At 34.8% G+C, this 22,812-nt stretch overlaps 1 protein-coding gene across 1 annotated transcript; it reads left to right on the top strand.

The window, feature by feature from the left end:
• Positions 1 to 4,817: 4,817 nt before the first annotated feature.
• Positions 4,818 to 13,810, top strand: LOC132552611 (adipocyte plasma membrane-associated protein-like). Its single transcript, XM_060216800.1, has 9 exons — positions 4,818 to 4,904; positions 5,266 to 5,358; positions 7,157 to 7,278; positions 7,458 to 7,556; positions 9,632 to 9,781; positions 10,476 to 10,588; positions 11,058 to 11,218; positions 12,887 to 13,088; positions 13,598 to 13,810. The coding sequence occupies exons 1-9, from the start codon at positions 4,861 to 4,863 to the stop codon at positions 13,808 to 13,810; spliced, it is 1,197 nt and encodes a 398-aa protein (XP_060072783.1). The 5' UTR covers positions 4,818 to 4,860.
• Positions 13,811 to 22,812: the final 9,002 nt, after the last annotated feature.

Raw genomic sequence — 22,812 nt, 5'->3', positions numbered from 1 at the left:
TAAATACTTCCATGCTGAAGTGTAGAATGTTCATGTGTTAGCGCCTTGGTCCCACACTATGCATAATACATCTAAATGCAGGGCCCTAATAATTCACCACTCCATATTGTAGCATGTCCAGCCATATCTATATCCAATCTTGTTTCTGGCGATCCTTTTGCTATCGTGTTTTGTCCATCACTAGGGTCAGACTTAAGGGTGAGGATGACCTATAGCCATCATGTTTCATCAGTCATTGTCCCCCATCTGCCATATGTAAACTTTCCCTTCAAATGACCTAGGGGACTGATATAAGGCCTGTAGCATGCATGTGTTAAAGGCTACTAAGTTATTCTAGTGAATGACCTTTACCCAATTTCAAAGTCACGTGAGTCGGAAGTGTAGAAATCAAAAGGCCTAGCGGATGCTGATATTAAACGATTATTTGAGAAGTTCGAATTTTAACAATATTAAATCACACCAGTATGCTTAGAGCACATCTAACACAGTTTGTACATTGGTTGGCAAAAAGTGAAGGTCACGATCGACGTCTCCAAAGTCTATAAGTCCAGCTACTTCTTTAGCTGAAGTTAGCATCATTCTCATTGTCTTGTGAGCATCCTATCGTGAAAATATTTACATGTTTTTAGCACAACAAACCATTTCCATAAACACTATAAGAATTCTGGACACAGTCCAGTTGAAATGTTTCACTTAGTCTCTAAAGGTTAATCTTTGCTAAGTCTTCCCAGCTCTGATGACCTTGTGTTTCTTCCACCGATTCTTTAACTTGTGGGCCGTGGAGACCGGCTACCCTGATGGAAGTTAATCCGACCGTGCTGCTCGAGATGACGGAGCTGGTTTTCAGGGTATCTTAGGAGATCTTCTGGATCACTGTCTGATCCAAATCATTGACCTTCTTACCTTCTTCATTTTCTGTCTCTAACGTATCTATCCTCCATTTGGGAGAGTTCACCAATTCTGTAGTTCCTCCTTCAGCTTCGAAAAGATCGTGTCCAAATACTCCTTTGCAGAATTATCCGGCTTTAAAGTTCGTTCATCCTATCTGACAGAATAATCTCGTAATTTTAGAAGGACCCATGTTGAATTACTAGCTTAGAATATACTTCGTACGCTGATACACTTGTCCAAATACAAAGACACAACTGTAGCAATTATCGGAATTTCACCGTGAGCGGTGGTCACCACTTGCACTGTACTATAGTGCAAGTTGTGATCACTTTGGAGCAAGTTTGATAAGACAATGGAAGTCCATTGTCATATCAAACTTGCTCCAAACAGATTTTTTATGCCAATGATACTGGAATGATAGGTAGGGGATGGAAGTACTTTCTTACGCCCTCATGCCAAAATTCAGATGATAATTTTACTCACGATGGACAAAATCTATGAAATATGTCGAAACATCGGTTTACCATTCAGCCAGGTGCACGTGACTCTAACCGCTCTTCCCATAATATAAAGTTTGAGAGTGATTCATCCAGTGCTTCTCAAGAAATAGCGATAACAAACTTCCATTGTCAAATTCCAAGATGGCCACCTGCTGGCCATTTTGTTTTTCTGATTAGTTCTAAAAGGTCGCATTTAGGGACCAAGGAGGACTTACAAAGTGAATTGAGAAATGTCCATCTAATACTTCTCAAGAAATAGCGATTACAAAAACTGTTTTCGGACAGACGGACGGACGGTGGTCGACTGATCACGGATATCGGGTAATTTGTCTGGGCCACCACCTTATGATGGGCACCTTTTGCCGCCTCTCTGGAGACTATTTTGAAGGGGATAATTGAAGTGATCTACACTGAAAGAAAAACATCGAGACAATACCAATATGTCAACATAATCATAAGCCAAACTCAAATTCCGTAAAATTAAGACAATCTGACAATTAGTCCATTGACATGAATGTTTACAGTCTATTTCCTTTCTACTTCGCTGTTGTACAAGGCTATGTTGTACATAGTACTTCACATTTTTCAAACCCCTTTTATTGATGTTTGGAACTGCGTTACTAGTTTCTTCTTTGCAGCAAAACAGAATTTCTTTTAACCACTCCTCTATGTATTCTTTCGTCCATACTTTTCTTGTTACCTTATCTTTTTAGATTCCTAGATTAGTTTGTACATTTTTAGAGTATATCTATGGAGTGCGTAATATGGCAAGCTAAAAAGGTTTGCTGGGTGACAGGTTTTCTGTCTCCGCGACTCTGGGCAGCATCTCACTGACGAACGTCAGTGTTCTGGCCTCGTCTGATAAGCCGAAGTTGAAAAGGTCACTATTTATTGATATCTGTAAATTGACTATGGATATCTACAAAACCACAGGGTAGATAACTCTTGTGGGCTCTCCATCGGAACTGTTCACAATAAGAAAGTATTGTTCTGGTTATATGTCCCAATGGTTTGGCCTAAATATATGGATACCGTTATCCAGTGACAGTTTGATAACGTATAACAGGCTAGTATGTCATATCTGGGCATGTTAAAGTCTATCCAGATTAACGTTAAAAAATTGCTAAAAGCGAAATTCCATATACTGTATTAATGAAATAGATCGTTTGTTTAATATTTCTTTTAGAGTAAAATTGGAAATGTCAAGTCTGTCCTAAATACTCGAACGATGAAATCGTGTGGAGGTTTTCTATAACTTCTTAGAATTTTATATCAACATTGAGAAAAATGTGAATGTATCATAAAAGCTAGTCTACTGTTGTCATCTCAATGGGAGGTTCCCGATTTATCCACTCCAGATAAAGAAAGATATTGTTTTATGACATCAAAAGCAAACCAATTATAATCCGTTACATGCTAATTACCTGTGTTCATTTACTTATCTTTATACCTGTGTGATCTGTTATACTAGAAACAGTAGACAGGGAGGTATAATACGGTGTTATACGTCTCCGTTATAGATGAAATTTTAAATGATTTCTGTTGAATTAATAAAATAACACAATAAAGAGTCATGTTAAAAACCGTCTGATATAAAGTATACACAATAAAATTTCAATTCATAATACACATGTAAGTTCTAATGATACAACTAACAGAACAGTGTGTTGTAAGAACTTTCAGTCTTCTGACATTACAAACCTGAAAAACTTTTTTGGTCCTGCATTTCCCAGTAGAGATGGTTCAATACCATTCCACACAGACACCGTGTTTTGGTACTGCAGCTCAAAGCAGTTTGTGATGGTCGAGGTAACCATGCTTGGGGAAGACAAGGTGGAAGAGGCAAATGAGTGTCAACAACAGAGCTGGAGAACTTGATGGCTGCCCGTGGAGACTGACGTTACGCCAACAAGGGTTCGTAGGAGAGACTGTTGGGAGCAAAAAGGCAGGCATACGACAGATGCCGCTTCAAGCTGGGTATGGAGGGTGAGGGAAGAACAGTGGAGTGGTCACCAGGCACAGCGCTAGGCACATAGTGACGGGAGAAAAGTAGGCATCACTGCCCGTAGTGATGCAGCAGGTTTAGCAAAGAGGATTTAACAGCATGCAGCGACAGCCGACTAGTCCCTGGTTGGGCCTGATCAACCCAGTCGGTGCACCTTTGGAGGACGTCGCGGAGAAACTGCCGAAATGACTGAGGAAGGAGGGTCCGCCTGATGATGGGACTGGCCAGCATTGGATTATTTTAGTGTATTTAAGTTAGAAATATGAACGTTAACTAATTATTTGAATACGTTTGAATTCTTACATGACTCAAATGATGATTTTTCAATCTAGACAGGTTATATACGAAAGAAAATGTATATTTGAATCAGTTTTAACTCCCAGTAAATTAGATGTGATTGATTTCTTTGTCGTTCAGTATGATATAAATGTTACGTAAGAACATGTAAAACCTGTATTAATTTATCAACTCTCTTGAAATTCTTATCGTTTCATATATCATCTTCCAATATAGGGCCATAAGTTATCTAAAGTAGACTTAAACGTTTAACAACATTCCTATGTTCATGTTATTTTTGAAAAGTGGGCAAATCGGGTTACAGTCCCATGACCAGTATTTAGGATATGCCTCAGCAGAAAACATTTAATTTCTATATCATAATTAATTTCAGTTGACCAAACACTTAATACAATTACTTCCGTTCAAATACGATGAAATACCATGAAAATATAAAAAGTTCAGATTTCCTGATGTTGCCTGGCTCTGACCAAGACCGTCTCCGTAGACTGTGCGTTTTTTATGATATACAACAAAAGAAAGCACTTGATTTTATATTCTAATTGATTAAGTCGCGCGTGAATTCTTGTTTAAGGTCCCAGTCTACCACGGCCCCAGTCCACCACGGCCAAGTCACGGACAGTGCAGCTGTCTGATGCCACTCACGGAAACAGGACCACACAGAATCGGATGAAAATGTGTTTCTACAAACCATATATAACCAACACATAGAGGAAAAATAGGGGTCCTATATATCAACCTCGGTGCTATTTTTGCCTGTGGTCAAGCTTAGTCTTTCACAGCTAACCCCTGACCATTGTTGACCCAGACAGATGATTACATCCAGACAGAGGCACCTTAAGGGGAAATATAAACACAGAGCTACTTAAACAACCGAGATCCACCAGGAATGACACTCATATAAACATACGAAAGAGTTGGACTGACCAAGGTTAATGTAGCTAGTTTACTGGCTACATAGGGCACTGGCCAAATAACTATATAATATACACTTTGCATTAGTTGAACTGACTACTCAAAATGTATGTTTTTAAATCTTGACTACAGTAACAAGTCTGACTGGAGTATGTCCAGAGCCAGCTCTCAAAGTGACCTGAAACCTTGCTAACACCATTCAGCCATAGCACACAAAGAGGGACAGAACAAGGAGGACAGTGACCGGTCACCATGTTTGACCTCAAGCAGCTGTCCTCAACACTGCAAATGAAAAGGTCAGTTTATTCTATAGTTGTATAAAGTTGTTTTGAGTGCCACATGACTGTGAATTTGAGAAAAGAAAAACACTTCATCATCTTTTTTCACTGACTCAATTTTCTAAATGCACTCTTGGCAGAAAAAAATCAAGTTTTCTGAAACATTGAGGTGATAACATTGATGTGTGATGTGTAAACAGTCACCTTGGCCAGTTTTTACCACGACTGATGTAGGGCGACCATGTCCTGGCCCAGGTAAACACTTCTGAAGATTAGTTTTGACATATAGAAAACAGAAAAACAACATGTTTAGAATTTATGTTTTATAAAACATCATTCTATGTTTCAGTAGATATAAAATTGCTGTTTTATTTGACAGGGTGTCATGGGTATGGTTACTATCAGCATTGTCTGCAGTGTTCACTGTCTACGTCTCTCTTATACCGTCACCAATACGACCAAACTTATACATGTAAGTATGATTCTACTACTAAACTGACCGCTATAGTATCAATACTGTATATAGTGGTGACCTCTATAGTATAAATAATGTATATTGTGGTGACCTCTGTGATATAAACAATGTATATAGTGGTGACCTCTATAGTATAAATACTGTATATAGTGGTGTATAAACACTGTATATAGTGGTGACCTCTGTGATATAAACACTGTATATAGTGGTGACCTCTATAGTATAATTACTGTATATAGTGGTGACCTCTGTGATATAAACACTGTATATAGTGGTGACCTCTGTGATATAAACACTGTATATAGTGATGACCTCTATAGTATCAATACTGTATATAGTGGTGACCTCTATAGTATAATTACTGTATATAGTGGTGACCTCTGTATATTGTGGTGACCTCTGTGATATAAACAATGTATATAGTGGTGACCTCTATAGTATAAATACTGTATATAGTGGTGACCTCTGTGATATAAACACTGTATATAGTGGTGACCTCTGTGATATAAACACTGTATATAGTGGTGACCTCTATAGTATCAATACTGTATATAGTGGTGACCTCTATAGTATAAATACTGTATATAGTGGTGACCTCTATAGTATAATTACTGTATATTGTGGTGACCTCTGTGATATAAACACTGTATATAGTGGTGACCTCTGTGATATAAACACTGTATATAGTGGTGACCTCTGTGATATAAACATTGTATATGGTGGTGACCTCTGTAATATAAACACGGTATATATAAACACTGTATATAGTGATGACCTCTATAGTATAAATACTGTATATAGTGGTGACCTCTATAGTATAAATACTGTATATAGTGGTGACCTCTATAGTATAAACGCTGTATATAGTGATGACCTCTATAGTATAAATACTGTATATAGTGGCGACCTCTGTGATATAAACACTGTATATAGTGGTGACCTCTGTGATATAAACATTGTATATGGTGGTGACCTCTGTAATATAAACGCGGTATATACAGGTGACCTCTTTAATATAAACACTGTATATAGTGATGACCTCTATAGTATAAATACTGTATATAGTGGTGACCTGTATAGTATAAATACTGTATATAGTGGTGACCTCTGTAATATAAACACTGTATATAGTGGTGACCTCTGTAATATAAACACGGTGTATACAGTTGACTTCTAATATAAACACTGTATATACAGGTGACCTCTGTGATATAAACACTGTATATAGTGGTGACCTCTGTAATATAAACACTGTATATAGTGGTGACCTCTGTAATATAAACACTGTATATAGTGGTGACCTCTGTAATATAAACACTGTATATAGAGGTGACCTCTGTAATATAAACACTGTATATAGAGGCGACCTCTGTAATATAAACACTGTATATTGTGGTGACCTCTGTAATGTGCACATTTTTATTTCAAACTACATTGTAAAATAATGTAACTATTAAAAAACTTGGGATAGTTTACACTTGATATCAACAAAAATTTGTGACTATTTCATACAATTGTTGATTATGATGACACAAGGAACTCTATAATTATGGCTGTTCTCAGATGCCAGTATTTGATTGATCGGGAAAATTAAACAGTGTATTCCATGTTTTTGTTTTGTTTTGAGTTTTTGTAGATATTTGGGAACAGAAATATAAATAATAAACTGCTACAAGATGTGGGCGTCAGGAATATTTATCTTTCACCCGGATTGGCTTTGTATCGATTGTATACCCCATCTGGTAACAGTTTATTGTTGAAGCGTAAATACATCTATTGATAATTGTTTTTCTAGTTATCCTAAACCTCTGCCTGCTCTGGAAGGAACCCTACAGAAAAACAACCTCCTTCAGAGAGCCAAGAAATTGTTTGAGGGTCAGCTGCTTGGCCCAGAGTCCATTACTGCTGGCAAAAATGGTAAACTGTATAGCTCTTTAGTAATGCATGCTACATTCCAATTTTTTGTAATAAATAAAAAAATTAAATGTTTAAACTGTTGAATTGATAGTTCACTAACTTCTTCACCAGAAATTACAAGCTGCTGAGTATAAACATGGAAACAATTTTTACTTAATGTAAGAATTTTCTGATCACAGGAACACTGTACACAGGAGCACAGGATGGAAGGATTTTGGCCTTTAACAACACCCATATCTGGACTATAGCAAGGACAGGCCAGAACGTCCCCGGATGTGGTTAGATGGGATATCATGATCATAAATCTTCAAATACAGTGATCTGTTAAATTGATTACAGATAAAATAAGATTACAGAGCAAAATCTAATTCATGATGAAGAAATGGTTCACAGAAAAATTGTATTAAAGTTCAAAGAGACACAAAAGTTCATGGGTTACCTCCCCCTCCTTATAGTGTTTAATTCAAAATTCCATTGTTGAAGGTAGGAAGTATACTATACCTCATCATTATCTTAATGACAGCAAAAGTGAAGTGAAAAAAAGAAAAGGAACTTTTTTGCACAAGAGTTTTCTCCCTTGGCTAAATATTCACATATCTGTGATGCTGTGCCTGTCAAAAGGCAGATTTTTGTCTCGCATGTCACATGATAATCACGTGATAGAGAAAAGATTCCTTGTAATTGATACCACATTTGAACAATAGTGATGTCATAAAGGAGATAAATCCATACTACCTGATCTACCAGATGTTTGAATCTAATTTCATAATATACTGAAAGGATAAAGAAACGTAACTTCTTCAGTTGTGAAATTTTTCGTATTGAATATATATACACTGTAGCCATATAAAAAGTAAGAGGAATGTTAGGTCACCTTATCCCCCACTAAATGTTAGATATCTGTCATCTGTGACACAAAACTTATCCACATCCAGTGCACCTAAATTAGCAATGTATTGTGACTGTACACATGTGTTCTTTTCCATTCAAACTAGTGTCTATTTCTAACTATCACCAAGATGTGTGATTGCCAATTTTTGCAAATATACTAAGCTATCACAACTTGACATAGGATGGTTCTTGCCATGCTCATGGGAGGTAGCACTCAACAGGTCACTTCTCACTTTGGAGTTCATAAATCGACTATAAGTCAGTTAGTTTTACATCTTAATGCCACAGGAAGAGTTGACGACAGACCAAGATCCGGACGTCCGTCACAATGTCAAGTTTGGTTCAGTAGACTAGCCCACTTGCGTGATAGGAGATAAACGGCAGCCGAAATGGCATGAAATACCAGTGATAAAGGAAAATGTCAAATCCACCCCAAGACTGTGAGAAATAGCTGTGAGAGACAAATTTACATCGAAGTCGGCAGTATGTTGGTTTGTCACTGACACCTTGACATCGAGCACATTGTATGGGATGGTTGACGGCACTTGTGCTTTAACAGTTCTCTATGAGACGTTGAAGGTCCATGATTTGCACGATGAATCTCCATTCACGTTATTTCAATCAAATGGCCGTCAACTGTACCGGTTTCGAGGAGAGCATCTTGCAAATGCTCGTGTTTTGAAGTATGCCAGATTTGGGGTTAGATTGGTTTTGAGAGGAATTTTGCATGGTTTAAAGACACCTTTAGTGGCCATTAAAGGGAATTTAATGGCTGTACACTATCAAGATGAGATCCTGAGGCCTCGTGTTGTACCTTTCATTATAAGGCACCATTTGACCTTTCAGTATGATAACGTTAGGCCAAAAGTTTGTAGTAGATTTTCTTGCAACCCAGAACATTGTACCTATTTATTGGCCTTCATATAGTTCTGATTTGTCTGATTCCGAATGGAATAACATTGCTCTACAGACTGTCTGTGTCTTTATGACCTCCATGCAGAGCAGAATTATACCCAGGTATATGCTTTAGCTGTTCAGGGAGAGCACAAACTATATTAGGGATCGGTCTGACAACTGCTGTTATTTCAACTTCGTGTAAATTACGATACCCTAACTCATGACAGCCTGATGAGGTCCTTATTTGTTAAAAATTTGAAGAGGCATCCAATATTCAAAGTTAACTATTGCATTTCACATTTAAGAATATCGCTCATAAATAAAGTTTAGATGTATTTAACTGTAAAGTTGAAGTTGCATTTCTTTCCCCAAGTATAAATTTAATTTGATATAATATATTTAATATTAATTTTTACCATGAAAGTATAAAAGAAATCATGTTTGTTAAGTCTGATACACAGATATCATAGGAGAAATTGTCAAAGACATTCTTATTTAATTGTTTAGCAGTTTTCAAATGTTATCGGTGTTTAGAGACTTCAATTTTGTTACTATTTTTTCAAAGGATCATTTGAACTGGAGCCAATTTGTGGGAGACCTAAAGGGTTAAAGATGAACAGAGAAGGTGACCTTCTTGTTCTTGATGCATACTTTGGTCTGTTGAAGGTCAATGTCAGCACTGGTCAGATGGAGATGCTGCTGTCCAGTGAAACTGGTACGACCAATTTATCAATCATTACTGGAAATATGTTTGTTCGTGTGTGTGTGTGTGTAGGGGATATGGGGAGGTGGTGTGTGTATGTGGGAAGAGTGTGTGTGTGTGTGGTGTGTGGTGGTGCATGTGTGAGTGTGTGGGGGAAGAGGTGTGTGTATGTATGGTGTGTAAGGGAGTGTGTGTGGATAGGTGTGTATGTGTGGTGGTGGTGGTGGTATGTGTGTGTGTGGTGGTGGTGTGTGTGTGTATGGATGGGTGTGTATGTGTTGGTGGTGGTATGTGTGTGTGTGGATGGGTCTGTATGTGTGATGGTGGCGGTAAGTGTGTGTGGTGGTGGTATGTGTGTATGTGGTGGTGGTGGTGGTGTGTGTGTGGTGTGTGTGTGTGTGTGCACGTTTGGGTGCATGTGTGCAATGTAAAGAGAAGAATGCAGAGAAAACATATTAACAAGTTTTTTTACTCTCCAATGATTTAATTACAAGAGATTAATTAATAATTTGATAACATGACCAAGTATAATTAACAACAATAGTTTAACATGTACATGGGTTTGTTATCAGGGTTTTATACTAGTATTGTATAGTTAGGATACATGAACTGTGGCTGACTTTCTATATTAATAACATTTTATGAATCTCTTAGCAATACATGTATAATCATTTCAGATGATCTTTGATAAAATCAACTTTTGTAGGTATCAATGGTGAACCATTCTTCTTCCTTAATAGCCTCGACATCTCACAGTCTGGGCTTGTGTACTTTACAGACTCCACCACCAGGTGGGGCCGACGTCACTACAGATATGAGGTAAGAAACACCAACTGAAATAAAATTTATATCATTTTAACTTAATATTTGTTAAATTTGCTGGGAATATTTCTAATGGATGTTTTATCAAAAGTAGTATTATTGCTGATAAGTTTCAATGTATTCCGTGTGTTAGTTTTATCTGTTTTTTAATAGATTTTAGATAGATCTAATATGAACAAAATATCTACATAGGACAGTTTAGAGGATGTCATGGCTTCCTGGTGTGCTGGGTCTTTGAATGGCCAAATATATCTGTTTGGGCAGGTGTTAGAGTGGCAAAAAATGATTTTATTCAGACAAGATTTAACATAAGTAGTCTCATGTGTTGGTTTCCACAGGTTCAAGAGTAGCATAATGTGTTAGTTTGGACAGGTTTTAGGGTGGCCCAATTTGTTAGTTTGGACAAGTTGTTAAGTTATTTAATGTGATGGTCATTGTATTTGATGAAGATAGTTGTTCATTGTAGGTGATGGAGGTGAATGCCCTTGGACGACTCATTGAATACAACCCTGAGACAAAGGTAGCCAGACAACTGCTGGGGAATCTCTATCTAGCTAACGGCATTGCGTTGTCGCAGGATGAATCATTCCTGGTCATTAGCGAGATGAGTGTATGTCGCCTGAGCAGGTTAGTTATTCTGGGCAGTAGTGGTGTTTGTTTGAAACCTGAAGCCACTGGACCCTGCTGTATTCAATGTTGGTCTCTTTGGTGTTCAAAATAAATTTTAACACATTGTTCCCTATGGTGTTGAATATAAACAAAACACATTGTTCCCTGAGATGTTTATTAGAAACATTTTACACTGTTCTTTTTGGTGTTGAATATAAACAAAACACATTGTTCCCTGAGATGTTTATTAGAAACATTTTACACTGTTCTTTTTGGTGTTCAATACAGACCTAAACACATTGTTCCTTGTGGTGTTTATTAGAAACATTTTACACTGTTCTTTTTGGTGTTAAATACAAACCTAAACACATTGTTCCGGTGGTGTTTCTTAAAAACATTTTACACTGTTCTTTTTGGTGTTAAATACAAACCTAAACACGTTGCTCCCTGTGGTGTTTCTTAGAAACATTTTACACTGTTCTTTTTGGTGTTCAATACAGACCTAAACACATTGTTCCCATGGTGTTTATTAGAAACATTTTACACTGTTCTTTTTGGTGTTAAATACAGACCTAAACACGTTGTTCCCATGGTGTTTATTAGAAACATTTTACACTGTTCTTTTTGGTGTTAAATACAGACCTAAACACATTGTTCCCATGGTGTTTATTAGAAACATTTTACACTGTTCTTTTTGGTGTTAAATACAAACCTAAACACGTTGTTCCCATGGTGTTTATTAGAAACATTTTACACTGTTCTTTTTGGTGTTAAATACAGACCTAAACACGTTGTTCCCATGGTGTTTATTAGAAACATTTTACACTGTTCTTTTTGGTGTTAAATACAGACCTAAACACGTTGTTCCCATGGTGTTTATTAGAAACATTTTACACTGTTCTTTTTGGTGTTAAATACAGACCTAAACACGTTGTTCCCATGGTGTTTATTAGAAACATTTTACACTGTTCTTTTTGGTGTTAAATACAGACCTAAACACGTTGTTCCCATTGTGTTTATTAGAAACATTTTACACTGTTCTTTTTGGTGTTAAATACAAACCTAAACACATTGTTCCTTGTGGTGTTTCTTAGAAACATTTTAGACTGTCCTCCTTGGTGTTCAATACAAATCTAAACACACCTGTCCTTGTGGTGTTTATTAGAAACATTTTACACTGTTCTCCTTGGTGTTTGATACAAATCTAAACACACCTGTCCTTGTGGTGTTTATTAGAAACATTTTACACTGTTCTCCTTGGTGTTTGATACAAATCTAAACACACCTGTCCTTGTGGTGTTTATTAGAAACATTTTACACTGTTTTCCTTGGTGTTCAATACAAATCTAAACACACCTGTCCTTGTGGTGTTTATTAGAAACATTTTACACTGTTCTCCTTGGTGTTCAATACAAATCTAAACACACCTGTCCTTGTGGTGTTTATTAGAAACATTTTACACTGTTCTCCTTGGTGTTCAATACAAATCTAAACACACCTGTCCTTGTGGTGTTTATTAGAAACATTTTACACTGTTCTCCTTGGTGTTCAATACAAATCTAAACACACCTGTCCTTGTGGTGTTTATTAGAAATATTTTACACTGTTCTCCTTGGTGTTCAATACAAACCTAAACACACCTGTTCTTGTGGTGTTTTAAAGCTAGATTCATGTATTGTGTTGTAGGTTATACCTGAAGGGACCAAAGACAGGACAGATGGACATCTTTTCTGACAACTTACCAGGTTACCCTGACAACATCAAAATAAACAATCACGGAAACTTTTACGTTGGTTTGGGAGCTGTAAGATACGAGGGAGTCAGTAAAATTGGTCCTTTCCTGGATCTGGTTGGACCCTATCCTGGAATAAAAAACTTCATAGCTAAGGTAATAGACAATGATGATGGCTATATATGGTTTTTAAAGGCATTTTCTTATATAATGCACTTAATACTACTTTACACTTTGAACTTAACATGATGTTGAGTTCCATTGTTTATCATTAAGACATAAAATCTATACACAATTTAAACGTACAGTTTCAAGATTTGGAAAATACTATGAGCAATTTGCTGCACCCTTAGGGATTGGAATAAAGATTTCATGTTTTAAGTTGAAACTTTTGCTACATTGTGAAATTTGCCTTCTTTTAAGGAGAAAGTATTTGATTAATGGCAAAATTTTCTTGTGTATAAACTTTACTGTGTGTACTGTAAAAGAAAGCACAAGGTTGAGTTGAACTAACAAAGGCAATAAAATTCATACGACTATGACTGTATTTAAGAATGTTTTCAATAACGTCGTATTTACCTTTGGTTTAACCTGATTAAATTGTTATCTGTTACTTTCAACTTCAAACGCCGTTATGTATTGTTGAACAATCATTCTCTCCTCAGGTGACACCACTGTTTCTGTTTGATATATTTGTTCCAAGACATGCCATTGTATTGGAGATCAGTCCAGATGGCAAGATTATTCGTAGTCTCCATGACCCTACAGGGCAGGTTACCTCGGCAGTGGGAGAAGCTTACCAACATCAAGGCTACCTCTACCTCGCTCACTTCAAAAGTACATTTATAGGACAAATTGATATCAGGGATATTGAATAAAACATATTAATCTAATAAAGTGTATTTACAAAGGACACTTCTCTCAGATTTTTTTAAAACACATATTATGTTTAGTTCTTAACATTGGAAAAGTAAGAGAACATTCAAGAAATCAAATGACTACGATTATACCTAATGTAGTACAGACAATATACCTAATGTAGTACAGACAATATACCTAATGTAGTACAGACAATATACCTAATGTAGTACAGACAATATACCTAATGTAGTACAGACAATATACCTAATGTAGTACAGACAATATATCTAATGTAGTACAGACAATATACCTAATATAGTACAGACAATATACCTAATGTAGTACAGACAATATACCTAATGTAGTACAGACAATATACCTAATGTAGTACAGACAATATACCTAATGTAGTACAGACAATATACCTAATGTAGTACAGACAATATACCTAATGTAGTACAGACAATATACCTAATGTAGTACAGACAATATACCTAATGTAGTACAGACAATATACCTAATGTAGTACAGACAATATACCTAATGTAGTACCTAATGTAGTACAGACAATATACCTAATGTAGTACAGACAATATACCTAATGTAGTACAGACAATATACCTAATATAGTACAGACAATATACCTAATGTAGTACAGACAATATACCTAATGTAGTACAGACAATATACCTAATGTAGTACAGACAATATACCTAATGTAGTACAGACAATATACCTAATATAGTACAGACAATATACCTAATGTAGTACAGACAATATACCTAATGTAGTACAGACAATATACCTAATGTAGTACCTAATGTAGTACAGACAATATACCTAATGTAGTACAGACAATATACCTAATGTAGTACAGACAATATACCTAATGTAGTACAGACAATATACCTAATGTAGTACAGACAATATATCTTATGTAGTACCTAATGTAGTACAGACACTATATCTAATGTAGTACAGACAATATACCTAATGTAGTACAGACAATATATCTCTATACCTGTAGTACCTAATGTAGTACAGAGTACAGACAATATACCTAATGTAGTACAGACAATATACCTAATGTAGTACAGACAATATACCTAATGTAGTACAGACAATATACCTAATGTAGTACAGACAATATACCTAATGTAGTACAGACAATATACCTAATGTAGTACAGACAATATACCTAATGTAGTACCTAATGTAGTACAGACAATATACCTGATGTAGTACAGACAATATACCTAATGTAGTACAGACAATATACCTAATGTAGTACAGACAATATACCTAATGTAGTACAGACAATATACCTAATGTAGTACAGACAATATACCTAATGTAGTACAGACAATATACCTAATGTAGTACCTAATGTAGTACAGACAATATACCTGATGTAGTACAGACAATATACCTAATGTAGTACAGACAATATACCTAATGTAGTACAGACAATATACCTAATGTAGTACAGACAATATACCTAATGTAGTACAGACAATATACCTAATGTAGTACAGACAATATACCTAATGTAGTACAGACAATATACCTAATGTAGTACAGACAATATATCTAATGTAGTACAGACAATATACCTAATGTAGTGCAGACAATATACCTAATGTAGTACAGACAATATACCTAATGTAGTACAGACAATATACCCAATGTAGTGCCTAATGTAGTACAGACAATATACCTAATATAGTACAGACAATATACCTAATGTAGTACAGACAATATACCTAATGTAGTACCTAATGTAGTACAGACATTATACCTAATGTAGTACAGACAATATATCTAATGTAGTACAGACAATATACCTAATGTAGTACAGACAATATATCTAATGTAGTGCAGACAATATACCTAATGTAGTGCAGACAATATACCTAATGTAGTACAGACAATATATCTAATGTAGTACAGACAATATACCTGATGTAGTACAGACAATATACCTGATGTAGTGCAGACAATATACCTAATGTAGTACAGACAATATACCTAATGTAGTGCAGACAATATACCTAATGTAGTACAGACAATATATCTAATGTAGTACAGACAATATACCTGATGTAGTACAGACAATATACCTGATGTAGTGCAGACAATATACCTAATGTATTACAGACAATATACCTAATGTAGTACAGACAATATACCTAATGTAGTACAGACAATATACCTAATGTAGTACAGACAATATACCTAATGTAGTACAGACAATATACCTAATGTAGTACAGACAATATACCTAATGTAGTACCTAATGTAGTACAGACAATATACCTAATGTAGTACAGACAATATACCTAATGTAGTACAGACAATTTACCTAATGTAGTACAGACAATATACCTAATGTAGTACAGACAATATACCTAATGTAGTACCTAATGTAGTACAGACAATATACCTAATGTAGTGCAGACAATATACCTAATGTAGTACAGACAATATACCTAATGTAGTACCTAATGTAGTACAGACAATATACCTAATGTAGTACAGACAATATACCTAATGTAGTACCTAATGTAGTACAGACAATATACCTAATGTAGTACAGACAATATACCTAATGTAGTACAGACAATATACCTAATGTAGTGCAGACAATATACCTGATGTAGTACAGACAATATACCTAATGTAGTACAATATACCTAATGTAGTACTGACAATATACCTAATGTAGTACAGACAATATACCTAATGTAGTACAGACAATATACCTGATGTAGTACAGACAATATACCTAATGTAGTACAGACAATATACCTAATGTAGTACAGACAATATACCTAATGTAGTACCTAATGTAGTACAGACAATATACCTAATGTAGTGCAGACAGTATACCTAATGTAGTACAGACAGTATACCTAATGTAGTACAGACAGTATACCTAATGTAGTACAGACAATATACCTAATGTAGTACAATATACCTAATGTAGTACAGACAATATACCTAATGTAGTACAGACAATATACCTAATGTAGTACAGACAATATACCTAATGTAGTACAGACAATATACCTAATGTAGTACAGACAATATACCTAATGTAGTACCTAATGTAGTACAGACAATATACCTAATGTAGTACAGACAATATACCTAATGTAGTGCAGACAGTATACCTAATGTAGTACAGACAGTATACCTGATGTAGTACAGACAATATACCTAATGTAGTACAGACAATATATCTAATGTAGTACAGACAATATACCTAAGGTAGTACCTAATGTAGTACAATATACCTAATGTAGTACAGACAATATACCTAATGTAGTACAGACAATATACCTAATGTAGTACAGACTATATTCCTAAGGTATTACCTAATGTAGTACAGACAATATACCTAATGTAGTACAGACAATATATCTAATGTAGTACAGACAATATACCTAATGAAGTACAGACAATATATCTTATGTAGTACAGACAATATACCTAATGTAGTACAGACAGTATACCTAATGTAGTACAGACAATATACCTAATGTAGTACAGACAATATACCTAATGTAGTACAGACAATATACCAAATGGAGTACAGACAATATACCTAATGTAGTACAGACAATATACCTAATGTAGTACAGACAATATACCTAATGTAGTGCAGACAATATACCTAATGTAGTGCAGACAATATACCTAATGTAGTGCAGACAATATACCTAATGTAGTACAGACAATATATCTAATGTAGTACAGACAATATACCTAATGTAGTACAGACAATATACCTAATGTAGTACCTAATGTAGTACAGACAATATACCTAATGTAGTACAGACAATATACCTAATGTAGTACTGACAATATACCTAATGTAGTACAGACAATATACCTAATGTAGTACAGACAATATACCTAATGTAGTACAGACAATATATCTAATGTAGTACAGACAATATACCTAATGTAGTACAGACAATATATCTAATGTAGTACAGACAATATACCTAATGTAGTACCTAATGTAGTACAGACAATATACCTAATGTAGTACAGACAATATACCTAATGTAGTACAGACAATATACCTAATGTAGTACAGACAATATATCTAATGTAGTACAGACAATATACCTAATGTAGTACAGACAATATACCTAATGTAGTACCTAATGTAATACAGACAATATACCTAATGTAGTACAGACAATATACCTAATGTAGTACAGACAATATACCTAATGTAGTACAGACAATATACCTAATGTAGTACAGACAATATATCTAATGTAGTACAGACAATATACCTAATGTAGTACAGACAATATATCTAATGTAGTACAGACAATATACCTAATGTAGTACAAACAATATAAAGTATACCCATTCTATGCAAGATATTTCATAAATGATATTGACTAAAGATACAAAATATCTCCAGGCATCCAATATAGATCAACAAAATCTCTATGATATCACATTTATTTAAGTCAGATAAAAAAAATATCATTTACAAATTAGTGTATATGATGAATACCATTAAAATCTTTTGTTGATGAAACTGGTATTACAGATATGTAATGATTTAACCTGTTTACATCAGTAATTATAGGAATCTACAGATGTCCCCTTTTCTGTAAAACACCTCTGCTTGTTTTAACTCCTTTTATTATCACATACATTTGGTGTCAAGAATTTACCTTTCTGCACTTACAAATGAGGACATGCATAAAAATCCATTTTAATGAAAACATTTTAATTACGCCCATGAATTAAGATGAATGCTCAATGCAAACTTATGTCCATGGAGTATGTACATTGTCCTATACGCCAAACTTTAAGTGGTACAGATTTCCAGCTCGCACTTGAAATCTTCGTAGTAAAACAATCTACATGGAAAGTTATAGAGTTTGTTACAAATAACAGGTTCTCTGACTGTCATTATCAAGTACATGTTGAACCTCAGCAAAAACATTTTTTAAAAAGTCACTAATTGCATGAAGATAAGCATTTGAAATATTTTATCGTTTTCCTGAACAATCAAGAGATTTTTTTTTCTTTCAGTGGCCAAATATATTTGTATGGATTATAAATACAGATTCCTTTGTAATTATAAGGAAAATTTTCAATTATCACAGTATATATCAGTCAGGTGGTTGATAGAAAAGAAATGTTTGTGGAATTGTACTTGACAGATATAAAAGATGACAGTGAGAAATCCCACTAGCCGAGCTAGTGTCTTGATAATAGAAAACGATTGTATTGGATGAAAGAATCATGATTTGGATGCTGATACACAGTGGGCTTGAGATGAGTGACTATGCCAGGCCTGATAAGCGTGTATCGTTTTTGTTGATTGGCTGTATGTACCTGGATATCTTGTTTGGAAGGATATCAACATGTACACACCTGCTGTATCAGTACAAATTTCTCCAGGCTCATCTAGCTGTACCATGGTTATCTTATATACTAATATTTCTAAATTGATCTGTGCCAAAATCACAAAATATAGTTAGACTGTAAACCTTGAACTAAAAAAATCATCTATGTTTATATTGTACACCGAGATATGATTTAAAACTTTTCTGAAACAATTTCTGTAACATTTACACATTTATATACACACATCTTGTAGCTCTATAGTCTACAGTCTGTGTTGTTGTAGTTGTGTCTTGGGCAAGGCAATTTATCTCCATTACTTTGAACAGCATGCAATGGGCCTCCCTCATGATGCTCAGTAAGGTAGCCACCATTGTCTACAAGGAGACCCAAAATGACCTTGGATGCTCATGTAAATAATGATACATATCTATTTCTGCAGGTATAGATGAAAATACAATGTATTTGTTTTTACCTGGCAGTTTTAGGAGAGTAATAGGCACTTTTTCAAGGAAGTGATATTTCAACTTTTTAAAGAAAATGACAAATATGACACATGTTGGTGAGATACTCAGTTGTATTTTGGATAATATCTGGGTAAAATTGCTTCTGAAATTTGTCTTTCTCTGTCTGGTACATTAATTTCTTGAGAAGAGTATCAGTTGTTCTGGAGCTCTGGTGTTGATATTGGATCATACCACTGTATACTTACTGGGACAAAAAAATTATAACAACGCCCATCAGGTAAATTTTTGTAATTACACATGTAATATGACCTAGTGGACTTGTAATTGACAGGAAGTTCCAAAATTATAACTTCATGGTTACATAACCTAAGAAAGAAATATAGATTAAATGTTGCTGTTTTAGATTTTGAATTGGTCCAATAAAGTGCTTTATTAATGACTTATGTCAAATATTTTTGTAAACAGAATCATACACAAGTCTCCAATTCATATGGGACTTATGAAACCAAAGTTTTCATTTGACCTCTGCAGAGGTTTGCCCAAATGCAGAATTCTAGAATCTCTTTAATAAATTCAATATATAGTAGAAATTAATGTGAGATCATGTAATATATATTGTAATGATCATCTCTCTTTACTCTAGTGATACTGTCGTTGACTTAACTATCACAGACGCTATTTTACAAGGTAGTGAGTGGGAAAGGGGGTCAGTGACAGTCCATGAAAAGGCTGCATCCTTCATTAATTAACCAATGCAATATTCACTTTTTTTGGTGATCTTACTTCAATATATCAAGCTATTGATAGTAAAGCTGACACTTTCTAAATATTTTTTTTTTTCAATTCAAACAGCATTAACATATTTCACATTCAAATATTCCTGGTAAACCAGAGGGATTTTGGCGCCCACCATTGTTTGATCTTTTATATGCATTTTGAAAGTTGGATCTTTTCCCTTCATTTCTCTTCTCTTCTGATTTGCTCTTAATGATAAGACATTTGAACATGGTGATGATAATCTTTACCTGCCAAATCCAAAATAGCCATCTGGAAGCCATTTTTGTTTCTTCTGATCAGTCCCAAAATCAAATGAGAACAAGGAGAGACCAAAGGGAACATACATATGAAATTTGAGAGATATCTGTTCAGTACTTCTTAAGAAATAGCTATAACAATCTTTACTGTACAAAATCCAAGATAGCTGCCTGTCTGCCATTTTATTTTTTTTCTGATCAGTCCCAAACTTGAACAGGCACAACTAGGGACCTAAAAGGAACCTATACATGAAATTTGAGATCCACAGAGTAGTTTTCAAGTAATAGTGCTTAACTATCGAAGTCAAAATCCAAAATGGCCACTTGTAGGCCATTTTGTTTTTTGTGAAAAGTATAAAAATCAAACAGGCACAACTAGGAATCAGGAAAGTATACACATGAAATTTGAGAAAGATCCATTTAGTACTTCTCAAGAAATAGAAATAAAAAACTCTCAAAGATAGAAATGCAATATGGCCGTCTGTCTGCCATTTTGTTTTTCTGATCAGTCCCAAAATTACATGGGCACAACTAGAAACCTGGGGAACATACATATGAAATTTGAGAGCGATACATCACTTACTTTTCAAGAAATAGCGATAACAAACTCCATTGAAAAAATAAAAGATGGCTGCCAGTTGGCCATTTTGTTTTTTTGATCAGTCCCAAAATCAAATGGACACAACTAAGGACCAAAGGGAACCTATATTTTCAATTTGAGAAAGATCCATCCTTGACTTCTCAAGAAATAGCGATAACAAAAATTGTTTAGAGATAGACAGAAGGACAGATGGACCACGGAAGCAGAGCGATTTAAATAGCGGACCATCTGATGATGGTGGGCTAATAAAATATAAGTCCTTTGTTTTAAGTTGAATAAAGTAACGGAAGAGGGAAATACAGTACATTTAACAGATGTTTTTTAAGGTAAAAGGCGGAAAAGAAAGTCTTCAAAAGTACGCAGTACAAAATTCATTTTGTTTTTCTGCAGACATATTTTGAGACAGACAACCACCTACAATCCTTTTTCAATGTTTATCTTCAAATTTTATAAAGATAAGGTAACCAAATCGACCCCCATCTTTACTTTGCAGGGAGTGTTCATGTAAGTCAGGCTATCTGATCTACATCCTGCTGTGTTATGTGGATCAGACAGCAGAAAGCTATATACCTTCAAAAGTGCTTTTCTCCCAACCACTGACTTATCCTCTAGATTACAGGGTAAAATAACCATTTTTTCCAAGGCCAAAAATACATCAGAGTATATGTTCAGTTGATAAATATCATAACCAGCTAGAAAAAAAAAAAAAAAAAAAGAAACTTGATGAAGAAAGTTGGATGGAAATCAAGATTTGAGATTAGAGATTCTAATATATTTAGTCTCAGTAATTCTGCTATTTTTGGCAACATGCAACAACTTTCTGAAATGCAATATGTTTAATAGAAGAAAGTCCCAAACCAACTTAAGCAGCTTTCAGCTTCCTTAAAATTTGACAACACCTTCAGCTCACATATTCAAGATCACATTGGATAAATTTGATAAATACTCAAATGACTTTCTTCTGATAAACCAAAAGATAAAAATAATGAATAACGAAACAGTTCCACTTAAAAAAAAAACCTTCAGCTTCCCACATGTATATAGAAAGTTTAACACAGGTAAACACAATACCTTTCTAGCATTAAGAAACCAACTGAAGTTACAGTTTAGGAACTGAATGATCTACTGTTGAAAAAAGAACCACCCATTTGTTGCTGTGTCAAGTTTATATTGATATATGTGTAATAGTATACTTTGGGGGAAATGGACTTTTTTCAAGTTCGTAAAAATAGACTGCTGTGACAAAGTATTCTTTATATTTTGTCATTGTGGCCTAACATAGAGATTAATGTTAAAATAGCAGAATTTGTAGTGTATGTTTGATATCAATGTCAATAAATTATATTAACTTTACTGATAAATTGACTTTCTGAAATTTGAAGCTTGCCCTTCAGACCCCAGGGGTGGGTCAGTCTGTGAAGTTTTTATTTACCATCAAGCTATCTGATTTCTAATTCTATTTTTTATATAAATAAAATGATATTAAACTGTACCCTAAAGTGTTATTTTCCTATATAAGGTATATTCACTCCCTT

Source organism: Ylistrum balloti, unplaced genomic scaffold (genome assembly GCF_031769215.1).
Source record: "Ylistrum balloti isolate Yb309-2 unplaced genomic scaffold, AGI_CSIRO_Ybal_v1 Utg370260, whole genome shotgun sequence".
NCBI classification, from domain to species: Eukaryota; Metazoa; Mollusca; class Bivalvia; order Pectinida; family Pectinidae; genus Ylistrum; species Ylistrum balloti.
Note: the sequence above shows the minus strand (reverse complement) of the source record. Positions and strands in the feature narration are given on the sequence as shown.

Excerpts from the sequence above, each read along its gene's own strand:
- LOC132552611 (XM_060216800.1), top strand. The coding sequence starts at position 4,861 with ATGTTTGACCTCAAGCAGCTGTCCTCAACACTGCAAATGAAAAG. Across the intron at positions 7,279-7,457 it reads CATTACTGCTGGCAAAAATG|GAACACTGTACACAGGAGCA; the intron begins GTAAACTGTATA and ends TTCTGATCACAG. Across the intron at positions 7,557-9,631 it reads CCAGAACGTCCCCGGATGTG|GATCATTTGAACTGGAGCCA; the intron begins GTTAGATGGGAT and ends ATTTTTTCAAAG.